The following is a 14,248-nucleotide window of genomic DNA, read 5'->3' on the forward strand; positions in this document are numbered from 1 at the left end:
TCCATTCATAGATATATACAAAATACAAACTCTTGTATATGGGAAACAGGAGACAAATGCAACAATGTTTATAAGTGCATTGTATATAGTAGACAACTAGAAATAAAACAAGCATCTATCAGCAACACCAAGAACAAAAAATGGATAAATGTGTAGTATAGTCTTAAAATAGAATGCCATTCAATAATAAAATAGAATGGGCTGTCATTTCATTCAACCTGGAGAGTTAGTAATGTCAACTGAAAAAACAATCAACTTTCAAAAAGATTATCTACAACTTAAGACCCCTTTATTAAGTTCTACAGCATCTAAAAATATTTTCTAATACCCTATGAATTCTATATTATAATTATAGCAAGAGAATTAAAAAACTAAAAATTCAGAATGATTGTGGAGGTATAGGAGGATATGAGGAGTCCCTGGATGGTGCGAACAGTTAATATAGTCCCTGCTAACTGAAAGCTTGGTGGTTCCAGTCTACCCAGAGGTATAGGAGGATATGAAGAGTCCCTGGATGGTGCGAACAGTTAACATAGTCACTGCTAACTGAAAGCTTGGTGGTTCGAGTCTACCCAGAGGCACCTCAGGAGAATGGATTGGTGATCTACATTAGAAAAATAAGCCGTTGAAAACCCTACGAAGAACAGTTCTACTCTGACACACATGGGGTCGCCATGAGTTGGAGGAGCACTAAAGATAAATTTACTATTTTAGTTGTTGGGTTGGGTGGTGAACTTACAGGTATACATTGTATTATAAACAAACTGACCGAAGTAAGGCATTCATAGACCAATAAACACATTTTGTCTTGAACCAAAAATGAGTGTTCCTAAAGGCCATTACATATAATTATTATTAAAATTATTGACAATGGATCCAAAAAAATCTTGTCAGTGAATCTCTAAAATACTTCACAGAAATATACACCTTCTTCCAATACCATTGTTCATGCACTGATGGCACACTGGTTGTATTTTGCTCTCGTGGTTTATATCCCACTTTATATTTAGCACCAAGTAGTTTAGCAACCCACTGCATTATTTATTATCAACACTCAGACTCTAAGAAGTTTTCATATATTACTGATTGGAAAATAAATGATTAAATCCAATTTGGATAACGCTATTAGAGCTAAACAGGTGCCTAATTTATGACCAAGCAATTTCAATTTAGGTATATATACAAGAGAATTGAGTTCACATGTTCTCAAAAAACACTTGTACAGGAAGCTTTATGGTAGTTTTATTCATTATAGTCAAACATTTCTGATATCAGAATGGAAATAATTATTCTAAGCCATATGATGGAATTCAGCTTTGTAATAAAAATGATGGAGACGCTCAAAAATATGGTTAAACCTTTTAAACATGTTTAGGAAAAGAAGCCAGACATCAAAGAGAAGTTATTTTCTGATTTAAAAGTTTCAACTCAATGGTGATGAGAAATAAGAGCTTCTATTTAATGGCGATAGAAGCCAGAATAATGATTGTAATTGTGGGCCTAAGGCATTAACATGAAAGTAGCATAAGAGATGACGAATGATGAAATGCTCCATCTGTGGTTTCCCTCAAGCTGTAATGATGACAGTTCCATACTTCCAGTTGTTAATTTCAAGTTTTAGCCCAATTCTGAAAGCTTCTTATTTCATAGTATTTCACATCCCATGTGTCCACAAAACTCAAATGTCTGCTTTCTCCCAGTCTCCTGAATCTGCCCAGTCTTTGCCTCTCTACTAATATCACCTTGATCCAAGGTAATATCTTGTCACAGCTGGACTACTGCAATGGCTTTCTTCTGCCCACATCAGTTCTCTACCACAACTCTGCAATGGTACCCCATTGTTTTAGGTTCAAAGCCACAATCCTCACGTTGATCTAATTTACACTGTAAGACCCGGCCCCAAAACATATACCTATTTCCTGTGTCTCACCAATTTACTCCTTGATCTTTTGTGACTATGCTGGGCATGTCCCCACCTCAGGGAATTCTCACTTGTTCTTTGCTCTTCCCAGAACATTCATTCACAGATATCCACTTGTCTCTCATCTTGACTCCTTTCAGTTTTTGACAAATGTTGCATTCTTGGTTCTCCCTTCTCTGTTTGACTTAACATTGCAAATACCTTTGTTTTCCCGATTCCAATTTTCTACTTAGTTCTTCTTCATGGTGATTAATACTTTTTGGTTTGGGTACGAGCATTGAATGAGATCTTATTCCCGGTATTTTTGTCAGTTAAAAATAAATAAATAAATAATGGAGAGTTAAAAATGATGAGGAAGTGTACTACATGAATATTTGAAGGGCATCAGATGACTAAATAAGAAAGGACTAAAATGAGAACGAAAACAAAGGACTAAAAGAGCAATATGTCAAAAAAAAATGTAAGCTCATTGTTTTTACCAGGGTATTAGATTAATTTTAGAACCCTAAAGTAATTGTTGTACATTCAGGAAAGAATCAAAGAATAACTTGTAGATATACAAGGCTATATCTCCTTTAAGCAGGTCTGGTGAAGCAGTGGCTAAGTGCTTGGGTGTTAACTGAGAAGTGAGTGGTTCGAACTCACAAACCTAACAGCAGGAAGAGATAAGGCAGTTTGTTTCCTCAAAGATTACAGCCTTGGAAAACCTGTGCCAGCCATTCTACTACGGCCTTTAGGGTCACTATGAATAGGACTCGACAGCAATATGCAATCTGCATACCCCCTTAAACAACCATGTATTTTTTGCAAAATTCAAACAATATCGTGGGCATTTACAAATGCTGTTTTCCTGAGCCAGGCTATCTCTTATGATTCTCAGTCTCAGTATTCTAATGATGGTGGTCTTATGTCTCCTACCTCTCCTGATCTTACCTTTAAAATTTTTCTTTTAGCACTAAATTTACATTCATTGTTTTCTTAGTGCTATTAATAAACATGAACTTTTAGAATGACAGAATGGTGAAATGCACATGTTTTCTGAAACTGCTATCCTGAAGAAAACTACTTAAGTTCTGTCACTCAAGAACAATTTCCTGGGTTCAAAACACAGCTCATCACTGACTATACTGTGTAATCTCAAACAAGCTCCTTAACTTACATATACCTCAGTTTTCTTATGGAAATTATGGGGCTACTTGTTTTATAGTTTACAGTGTTACTTGGAGATGTAAATTAATTAATTAATACAAATTTTAATGTTTTAGCTCAATGTTTGAAATGGTAAATGTTATATAAGTATGTTATCATCATTAGTATTGTTACTAATTTTTATTATCTTTACTTCAGAATTTCTCTAGCAACAATCATGGTGTTAACTGAAGGAAATCAGAGTACTGGAGCCACATTCACCCTCTTGGGCTTCTCAGAATACCCAGACCTCCAGGTGCCCCTCTTCATGGTGTTCCTGGCCATCTACATGGTCACTGCGGTGGGGAACCTGGGCATGATTGTGATCATCAGGATCAACCCCAAACTCCACACCCCTATGTTCTTTTTCCTCAGTCACTTGTCTTTTGTTGATTTCTGCTACTCCACTATAGTTACACCCAAACTATTAGAAAACTTGGTTGTGGGAGACAGAACAATCTCCTTCACAGGGTGCATCATGCAGTTCTTCTTGGCTTGTATATTTGCAATTGCAGAAATATTCATGTTGGCAGTGATGGCCTATGACCATTTTGTGGCAGTTTGTAACCCCCTGCTTTACACCGTTTTCATGTCCCTAAAGCTCTGTGCATCATTAGTGGCCGGGCCCTACGCATGGGGTATAGTTGCTTCCCTGACACTCACTTATTTTCTTCTGGCATTATCCTTCTGTGGTTCTACTATCATAAATAACTTTGTCTGTGAGCACTCTGTCATTGTTTCTGTCTCCTGCTCTGATCCCTATATCAGCCAGGTGCTTTGTTTTGTCATTGCCATATTCAATGAGCTGAGCAGCCTGGTGATCATCCTCACTACTTATACTTTCATTTTCACTACTGTCATAAAAATGCCTTCTGATGGGGGGTGCCGAAAAACCTTCTCCACCTGTGCCTCCCACTTGACCGCCATCACCATTTTCCATGGGACTGTCCTTTTCCTCTATTGTGTACCCCATTCCAAAACCTCATGGCTCATCATCAAAGTAGGATCTGTGTTTTACACAGTGGTCATCCCCATGCTGAACCCCCTGATCTACAGTCTCAGGGACAAAGATGTGAAGGAGACTGTCAGAAAGTTAATGAGCCACACAATACAATCTTGAAGATTTATTTATTTCTGGAGAGAATTTGCTTTATGATGTTGAATATTGTTCAGTGTGCCTAGAAGAGATGCTAATTCAAATTACGTAGTCAATATACCCGTCTAAATTTTACATCTATTGCAATATACCAGTTATCTGATAATTTGATTTCTAGTCACTTGAATCTTTAGTAAAATAGTTTTGAATAGTATGTGAAGTGAATCAAGTGTAGTGGATTGAATAGTGTCTCCCCCCAAAATTCTCATGTCCAGCTAGAACTTCAGAATATGACCTTTTTGGAAATAGGATCTTTGAAGACATAGTTAAGCTAAAGATTAAAATACAATCATACCTCCTTAAAAATGAAAACTGATTGCTATGGAATCAATTCCCACTCATACCAACCCTATAGGACAGAGTAGAACTGCACCATAGGAATTCCAAGGCTGTAAGCTTCATGGAAGCAGACTGCTACATCTTTGTCCTGTAGAGCAGCTGGTGCATTCAAACTGCCAACCTTTGGGCCGTGTTCTTAACTGCAGCGCCACCAGGAATCCTTCATACTCTCTTAGGCTGGGCCATAAATCCAGTGAGAATCTCATTATGAGAAGTAGCCAAGGACACAGAGTCACATAGGGAAGAAGGCCATGTGGAGATGGGGGCAGAACTTGGAGTTATGCTGCTACAAGTCCAGGAACACAAGGAACCATCGGAAGCTGGAAGAGTCAAGGAAGAATTTTCTCCTAATGCCTTCAAAGAGAGCACGTCCCTGTCAGTACCATGAATTCAAACATTTGGCTTCCAGAGCTGCAAACAAATTTGTGTTGTTTTAAGCTGCGAAGCTTGTGCTGATTTCTTTTGGCAGTCCTAAGAAACTAATACAATAAGTAAACATCAAACTGTAAAACTCAAATTCCTTGATTCTCATATTGACATCGTAAATGATTTAAACACAAACAAACAAAAAAATTCTTCAATCCGACTTAAGCAATATGGGTGTCATAGTTACAGAGAAATTCTGAAAAATTATAACTGACTAGGGGTATGCATATAGAAGAATTAGCAATAAGAGCCTGGAGGCACTATCCCTAAACTTCAACCAAGTTCTTTATTCCTTTTCCACCAAGGCCGCATACATGTTTGTTATTGTACAGGAAGTGATGGTAAACATGCTATCACTGAGTGTGAAGACAAAATGTTGATTTTTATGTGACTGTCCTGATGGGTAACCAAGGGAACAAAAATTAAAAATCATAATTATGAATCTCACAGTCTGATGTGTCAAACTCTGTCCTTCCTAACACCAATAGCCTCTTAGTAACATCATTTTAGAAAGAATGCCAGCTGCTAAAGACATAGAAGCTTATAGGTTGATATCAACCTTCTGATATCATACATATCAGAGCAAAGGAACAAACTGAAAGAGATAGAAAAGCAGAAAATGGACATGTAGAGGCAAATGTAAAATAATCAGCATGATAAGATATTAAAACATGTGTTGACTTAATGGATGAATGAGTTAAACCTATTAAATATACCGAAAAAAAAAAAAAACCCGTTGCCAGTCAAGTCAATTCTACCTCATAGCAACGCTATAGGACGGGGTATAACTGCTCCACAGGGCTTCCAAAGAACACCTGATGGAATCGAACTGCTGACCTTTTGGTTAGCAGCCAAACTATTAACCACTATGCCACCAAGATTGTTAAAAAAAAAAAAAAGCACCAGATCTCACCATCTTACCAATGTGATTTTAGCGCTTAGCAGTGGCTTTTACACCTCAGTGTTTATACGTGTCACCCAAGCTCCTTCTTAAATATGGGTATGATTGTGTCCCATTCCTAGGAATTCTGATTTGGGCCTAGGAAAGTTCATAACCTAGAATTCTAGACAATTGTATTATAGATGTGATAAGGATCTTTGATGTGAGAAATCCTGCCTTAGCTTGGTTTTATTAATTCCATAGGACATTTAGTAATGTGCAAATAAAGCCTGGTAGGCAACTTCATGCTGCAACTTTTCGATGTGATTACAAGGAAATTTCAGTCATTAACAATGGTACAAAGAACCTGGCACTGGCCTTAATTAATTGGCTTGAGACACAGACGCTAGGGATTCCCCAGAGTTGGAGTCCCAAGGGCTGTAGAGGTAGACGTAATAGCTGCAGTGCTCCCGAAACACTCAGCTTACAGAGAAACACGACAGTGGTGGCCTGTTCCTCTGCAGCAGGTGAGTTGCCTCAGGTTTTTTAATGAACCGGTGAAAATATTATTTTCCTCATGTGATAACTGTGATCTTCTCTGATTTTTCTTTCAATATTAAGTCACTGTAACTGCTAAGTCCGAGCCCCATCATATTAAAGAGTGAAGTTAATATGGAAATATTTATCTTTATTATCCATTGACAGCAGTTTCACACAAAAAAAAATAGAATAAGTTTTCTGTTTAAAAATGGATATTTATCCTTATCCTCTTTATAATGCACCTTAAATTGGTAGATAAATTTTTCTAAGAGTTGAGTTAACAAGTTATAATTCATATGCAAACATAACTTTCAAGTTTGTCCTGTTATAACTCTAATTTGATAAATCTTGGAACTGCTAAAATATATACATACATGCATGTATACATGATACATGTGTGTATGTATGCATGTGTGTGTGCATATACATACACATATACATATATATTTATCAGCTGCTGTTGAGTCGATTCCAATTCATAGCAACCCTATAGAACAGAGTAGAACTGCCCCATATGATTTCTAAGGCTGGAAATCTTTATGGAAGCTGACAAGTATATCTTCATCCCATGGAGAAGCTGGAGTTTTGAATCGCTGACCATTCAGTTAGCACCTGAGCACTTTAACAACTACTCTACTCAAACCAAAACTGAACCCATTCCCATCCAGTTGATTTGGACCCATAGCGACCCTATAGGACAGAGTAGAACTGTCCCATACAATTTCCAAGAAGCAACTGGTGGATTCAAACAGCCCATCTTTTTGGTTAGCAGCCAAACTCTTAACCACCATGCCACCTCTACTCTACCAGGGCTCCTCATATATATATATATACTTACATAAAATATATATATAAAATAAACATATTATACGTATGTATATATAATGCCTGGGTTGTAACAGAAGATAAGCCTTACATCAAGCTAAGCCATAAACCCTAACAAAGTGGGCACTCCACTCATGTCAAAAGGAAATCATTATCCCCCTTAGCCTCAACCACTGGGCAATCAAGATATTCGAAAGGAGTAGTAGCCTTCATGGAATAAAAAGTGCTAATGAAATTGCACTGCTTTTTTCCCAGGTTCTTTAGTATTTTATTTTCTCCTTAAAATACAAGCATATTCCTTTAAATATTTTAATTGATTTGAGAATACAGGCAAAATATAGCAGCAGTATATTTTATTCTCTGAGACAAACATTTTACATTTTTTTCACAGGATCTCGCTAGCTTATGTACTGTATGTATGTACTATAGGTATATATGTATTTGCTTAGTGTCAGTTATGTGCATTTGATGGTACTATGCAAGGTGTGCCTGCAAGGAAAAAGCTAACCTACGTGTAAATATAACTCCTACACACTCAATATCACAAGTATTTCTGTGGAAACCCGTATTCTATATTTCAAAGGGCAATGGAAATTCGTAAATGTTTTAGACATCAGCTTGGTTTGGCATACAAATAGCAGCTATTTGTATAAGGCATGTTCCTCATGAAGAGAACTAGTTCCAATAACTCTTTATTCTCACTTTCTTTTCTCTACCATAACAAAACGTATTTGTCATTCACCCCCATAAATCTTCTCACTTGACAGGAACAACACTCTCCTCCCACCCCTTTCCCTTCAAAGGAAGTATGGTGATGGCTGAAAGAAACCTAAGTGTGGAGACAACCTTTGCCCTCTTGGGATTCACAGATTATCCAGAGCTTCAGATTCCTCTCTTCCTTGTGTTTCTGATCATGTACATTGTCACCGTGGTAGGGAATCTTGGGATGATAGTGATCATCAAGATTAACCCCAAATTTCACACCCCCATGTACTTTTTCCTTGGTCACCTTTCTTTTGTTGGTTTTTGTTACTCCTCTATCATTACTCCAAAGCTGCTTGAAAACTTGGTCATGGCAGATAAAAGCATTTTCTACTTTAGCTGTATGCTCCAGTACTTCCTGTCCTGCACTGCAGTGGTGACTGAATCCTTTCTGCTGGCAGTGATGGCCTATGACCGCTTTGTGGCCATCTGCAATCCTCTGCTCTATACAGTGGCCATGTCACAAAGACTCTGTGCCCTGCTGGTGGCTGGCTCATATCTGTGGGGGATGTTTGGCCCCTTGGTACTCCTTTGCTATGCTCTCCTTCTAGACTTCTCTGGACACAATGTAATCAACCACTTTTTCTGTGAGTATACTGCTCTCATAGCTGTCTCTAGCTCTGATATACGCATTCCTCACCTTCTGCTTTTTGGGTTTGCCACCTTCAATGACGTGAGTACACTACTAATCATCCTCACTTAGTATGTTTTTATTTTTGTGACTGTACTAAAAATCCAATCTGCCAGTGGACATCGCAAAGCATTCTCCACCTGTGCCTCCCACCTGACTGCCATCACCATCTTCCACGGGACCATCCTTTCCCTCTACTGTGTGCCTAACTCCAAAAACTCTTGGCAGACAGTCAAAGTGGCCTCTGTATTCTACATAGTGTTCAACCCCATGCTGAACCCCCTCATCTACAGCCTGAGGAACAAAGATGTGAAAGATGCCTTCTGGAAGTTAATAGGTGCAAAAGTCCTAGTTCACTGACCCAAACTCAAAACACGGTTGGAGTCCCAATGAGCAACTGGACCAGACCCTACAATGCTTCTAAAATCTGTAGGATGTGTTTGTACGAGATGTTTATGAATGTTTGTCATGTTAATATATTGTGAATTGAGAAGTTCAAATCCCTTGAATGTGCCAAAGAAGTTTAACTCTGGAGTGAATTCCACAGGATTTTGATCCATGCTTCTTCAAATTTTCTGAAAACTAACCAAATACTGCAAATCACAATAAAGACAAATAACAATAATAATGATACTATTACTAATAATAACATATTTCTTTGATGTTTTTTATGTGACAGACACTGAGTTAAGTTTTGACAAGCTTTATCACATTTAAGACCCAAGTAATTACATAACATAGCATACTATCAATATCCTGTTTCATATATGAGGAAACAAAAACTCTCAGAGGTTAAATTGCTCAATACTATATACCCCAATGGTTAAGCACTCAGCCCTAACCCAAAGATCAATGGTTCAAACCCACCAGTGGCTCTGTGGGAGAAGAGATATGGTAATCTACTCCTGTAAAGGTTAGAGCCTAGTGTTTCAGGAAAAGACTACTTTCAGGGAAGTCAGTGAGACAGAGGCATAATATGCTGACTATGCTACCTAGTTTTAATCTGGATTTCTAGACTAACAGCTGTGTTTTTGAGGAAAAACATGTTTTTCCTTGGTGGTCAAAACAAGGATGTGAAACCATATGCCCTGAGGGGTTTTAACCAAGTGACTCTCTGCACCCCTCAGAACACATGTACTCAGGAAGAGTGCTGTCTGGGTGCTGTTACCAAGATACTTTTGCAAGACAGACAAAGAAAATACATATAAGCATCCTGTGACCATGATCTAAGCATCCTGTGAAACTATTTGTAGTCACTAACTATATTAGTAATAATCAATAACCAACCAGAGTGTGGTTATTACAATATTTATTGACTTTCCTGTAATTGCCCTCCCTATGGTTTAGTTCCTCTTTTACCCCATAAGAATACATGTATAAAGAACCTGCCCCAGGACTACCTGGTTCCATTTTCAATAAGCTATGGAATTCCCTAATTGCAATTGTTTTAAACCCCCTAAACTTCTCTGTTTTAACTTGAAGCAGCATTCAAGTTCTTTTCTACAATGCTAGGAAGACTTATGGAGCAGTTATAATCAATCCTATAGGGTCCCTAATAATCAAAATTGACTTGACACAACAACATCAACAGTAAGAGACAGTGAAATCTCAAAGAAGAATTTATTCTGAAAGACCATTTACTTAATGCAACATAACCTCAAGATGTTCTGGAGAGTACATACAAACATTTTTACTTCTATGTGTTGTATTTTATGACTTCATAAATCCCTTTCATAATCTGTGGAATGCATGGCTGAGCACCTACTTTTTAAGCCTATGGAGTTCTTTGGTAAAGTGGTGTACCAGCTTTAGTGCATTTAGCCTCAAGATGAGAGCCTTTTGAAATATGTGAAACTCAAGAAACCAGAGTTGGAACCTCATTACTATGTAGATTGAGCATTGTATTAGGTGATGCATCCTGAATGTATGAATTTTCTAAACTTGTTAGCATTTTTCCTTTATTTCTGTGAAATAAGCCTCCTTACTATATTTCCTGGTTACTGTGTTCTCGTGAGAATGTACTTATCCCAAGAATAAGCTATTCTTAATTTTCGTTAATGACCAAAGACCAGACAAGTTGTGGTGTGACATCAAAAACATCGTACAGGAGGCGGGGCCAAGATGGCGGACTAGGTAGACGCTACCTCGGATCCCTCTTGCAACAAAGACTCGGAAAAACAAGTGAATCGATCACATACATAACAATCTACGAACCCTGAACAACAAACACAGATTTAGAGACAGAGAATGAACAAATACGGGGAAGCAGCGATTGTTTTCAGAGCCTGGAGCCAGCGTACCAGTCAGGTAACCTTTGGCGCCCGACTTAGGGCAGAGCCCAGGGGAGCAGAGGGCACAAACAAGGGGCCCAGCCCTAGCCCCCGAACTCACTCCGGTAGGGGGCCCAGCCGGTTCGCATGGGCGGCGTGGCGACGCAGCCGGTGGGAGAAGTCCCCGGGAGGCAGCGACTGGTCTTGGAGCGGGGAGAGCAGCGTCCCAGCCGGGACACACGGTCACGGCACAAGCACAGGGAGCTGCTCCACTCACCTGAACTAACCCCAGGAGGGGGCCCAGCCGGTTCGCGGAGGCGGCACGGCGACGCGGCTGGCGGGACGAGGAGTCCCTGGGAGGCAGCGACTGATTTTGGAGTCGAGAGTGCACCGTCCCAGTAGGGGAACCTTGACGTTGGGCGTGGGGCTGGCAGCTGAGGATCTGACCGTGACTTCAGCGGGCCAGACCCCCCGGGGGCAATCTCCACACAGCCAGCACACATAGGTGACGTGCCCCATGGAAATCTCAGATATAATAGTCATTCCAAGCAAGACAAGCAACTCTGGCTATATTCTGAGGTGCTACTCTCCTATCTCTCTGATCCCTCCCCCACCCTCCCCAGGCGGCTTCATTAACATCTGAATTGCCTGAGCCAGAGAGAGAACTCTGATAGGGATCTGACTGCACTTTTTTTTAGGGGATTTTCTGGAAAAACTAGTTTCCCAGTGATGGCTCGGAGACAGCAGTCCATATCAAACCACATAAAGAAGCAGACCATGACAGCTTCTCCAATCCCCCAAACAAAAGAATCAAAATCTTTCCCAAATGAAGATACAATCCTGGAATTATCAGATACAGAATATAAAAAAGTAATTTACAGAATGCTTCAAGACATCACAAACGAAATAAGGCAAACTGCAGAAAAAGCCAAGGAACACACTGATAAAACTGTTGAAGAACTCAAAAAGATTATTCAAGAACATAGTGGAAAAATTAATAAGTTGCAAGAATCCATAGAGAGACAGCATGTAGAAATCCAAAAGATTAACAATAAAAGTACAGAATTAGACAACGCACTAGGAAGTCAGAGGAGCAGACTCAAGCATTTAGAATGCAGACTGGGACATCTGGAGGACCAGGGAATCAACACCAACATAGCTGAAAAAAAATCAGATAAAAGAATTAAAAAAAATGAAGAAACCCTAAGAATCATGTGGGACTCTATCAAGAAGGATGACTTGCGGGTGATTGGAGTCCCAGAACAGGGAGGGAGGACAGAAAACACAGAGAAAATAGTTGAAGAACTCCTGACACAAAACTTCCTTGACATCATGAAAGACGAAAGGATATCTATCCAAGATGCTCATCGAACCCCATTTAAGATTGATCCAAAAAGAAAAATACCAAGACATATTATCATCAAACTCGCCAAAACCAAAGATAAAGAGAAAATTTTAAAAGCAGCCAAGGAGAAAAGAAAGGTTTCCTTCAAGGGAGAATCAATAAGAATAAGTTCAGACTACTCAGCAGAAACCATGCAGGCAAGAAGGGAATGGGACGACATATACAGAGCACTGAAGGAGAAAAACTGCCAGCCAAGGATCATATATCCAGCAAAACTCTCTCTGAAATATGAAGGCGAAATTAAGATATTTACAGACAAACACAAGTTGAGAGAATTTGCAAAAACCAAACCAAAGCTACAAGAAATACTAAAGGATATTGTTTGGCCAGAAAACCAATAATATCAGATATCAGCACAACACAAGGTCACAAAACAGAACGTCCTGATATCAACTCAAATAGGGAAATCACAAAAACAAACAAAATAAGATTAATTAAAAAAAAATACACATAACAGGGAATCATGGAAGTCAATAGGTAAAAGATCACAATAATCAAAAAGAGGGACTAAATACAGGGGGCATTGAACTGCCATATGGAGAGTGATACAAGGCGATATAGAACAATACAAGTTAGGTTTTTACTTAGAAAAATAGGGGTAAATAATAAAAAAAAATTTTTTTTAAATAATAAGGTAACCACAAAAAGATATAACAACTCCATAACTCAAGATAAAAGCCAAGAAAAACGTAACGACTCAACTAACATAAAGTCAAACGCTATGAAAATGAGGATCACACAATTTACTAAGAAAAACGTCTCAGCACAAAAAAGTATGTGGAAAAATGAAATTGTCAACAACACACATAAAAAGGCATCAAAATGACAGCACTAAAAACTTATTTATCTATAATTACCCTGAATGTAAATGGACTAAATGCACCAATAAAGAGACAGAGAGTCACGGACTGGATAAAGAAACACGATCCATCTATATGCTGCCTACAAGAGACACACCTTAGACTTAGAGACGCAAACAAACGAAAACTCAAAGGATGGAAAAAAATATATCAAGCAAACAATAAGCAAAAAAGAGCAGGAGTAGCAATATTAATTTCTGACAAAATAGACTTTAGACTTAAATCCACCACAAAGGATAAAGAAGGACACTATATAATGATAAAAGGGACAATTGATCAGGAAGACATAACCATATTAAATATTTATGCACCCAATGACAGGGCTGCAAGATACATAAATCAAATTTTGACAGAATTGAAAAGTGAGATAGACACCTCCACAATTATAGTAGGAAACTTCAACACACCGCTTTCGGAGAAGGACGGGACATCCAGTAAGAAGTTCAATAGAGACATGGAAGACCTAATTACAACAATCAACCAACCTGACCTCCTTGACTTATACAGAACTCTCCACCCAACTGCTGCAAAATATACTTTTTTTTCTAGCGCACATGGAACATTCTCTAGAATAGACCACATATTAGGTCATAAAACAAACCTTTGCAGAGTCCAAAAAATCGAAATATTACAAAGCATCTTCTCAGACCACAAGGCAATAAAACTAGAAATCAATAACAGAAAAACTAGGGAAAAGAAATCAAATACTTGGAAATTGAACAATACCCTCCTGAAAAAAGACTGGGTTATAGAAGACATCAAGGAGGGAATAAAGAAATTCATAGAATGCAACGAGAATGAAAATACTTCCTATCAAAACCTCTGGGGCACAGCAAAAGCAGCGCTCAGAGGCCAATTTATACCGATAAATGCACACATACAAAAAGAAGAAAGAGCCAAAATCAGAGAACTGTCCCTACAACTTGAACAAATAGAAAGTGAGCAACAAAAGAACCCATCAGGCACCAGAAGAAAACAAATAATAAAAATTAGAGCTGAACTAAATGAATTAGAGAACAGAAAAACAATTGAAAGAATTAACAGA

The 14,248-nt window shown here is 38.5% G+C and overlaps 1 protein-coding gene and 1 pseudogene across 1 annotated transcript; both read left to right on the plus strand.

Annotated features, from left to right (window-relative positions):
• The first annotated feature begins 3,287 nt into the window (after positions 1-3,287).
• Positions 3,288-4,229, plus strand: LOC126063817 (olfactory receptor 5D13-like). The gene has a single exon (XM_049862189.1). The coding sequence runs from the start codon at positions 3,288-3,290 to the stop codon at positions 4,227-4,229; it is 942 nt and encodes a 313-aa protein (XP_049718146.1).
• A 3,854-nt stretch (positions 4,230-8,083) lies between these two features.
• On the plus strand, positions 8,084-9,028 carry LOC126063818 (olfactory receptor 5D14-like; annotated as a pseudogene).
• Positions 9,029-14,248: the final 5,220 nt, after the last annotated feature.

This window comes from Elephas maximus, chromosome 20 (assembly GCF_024166365.1).
Source record: "Elephas maximus indicus isolate mEleMax1 chromosome 20, mEleMax1 primary haplotype, whole genome shotgun sequence".
Classification (NCBI taxonomy): domain Eukaryota; kingdom Metazoa; phylum Chordata; class Mammalia; order Proboscidea; family Elephantidae; genus Elephas; species Elephas maximus.

Bases quoted from the DNA above. Each gene is read 5' to 3' on its own strand.
- LOC126063817 (XM_049862189.1), top strand. From the start codon at position 3,288: ATGGTGTTAACTGAAGGAAATCAGAGTACTGGAGCCACATTCACCCTC.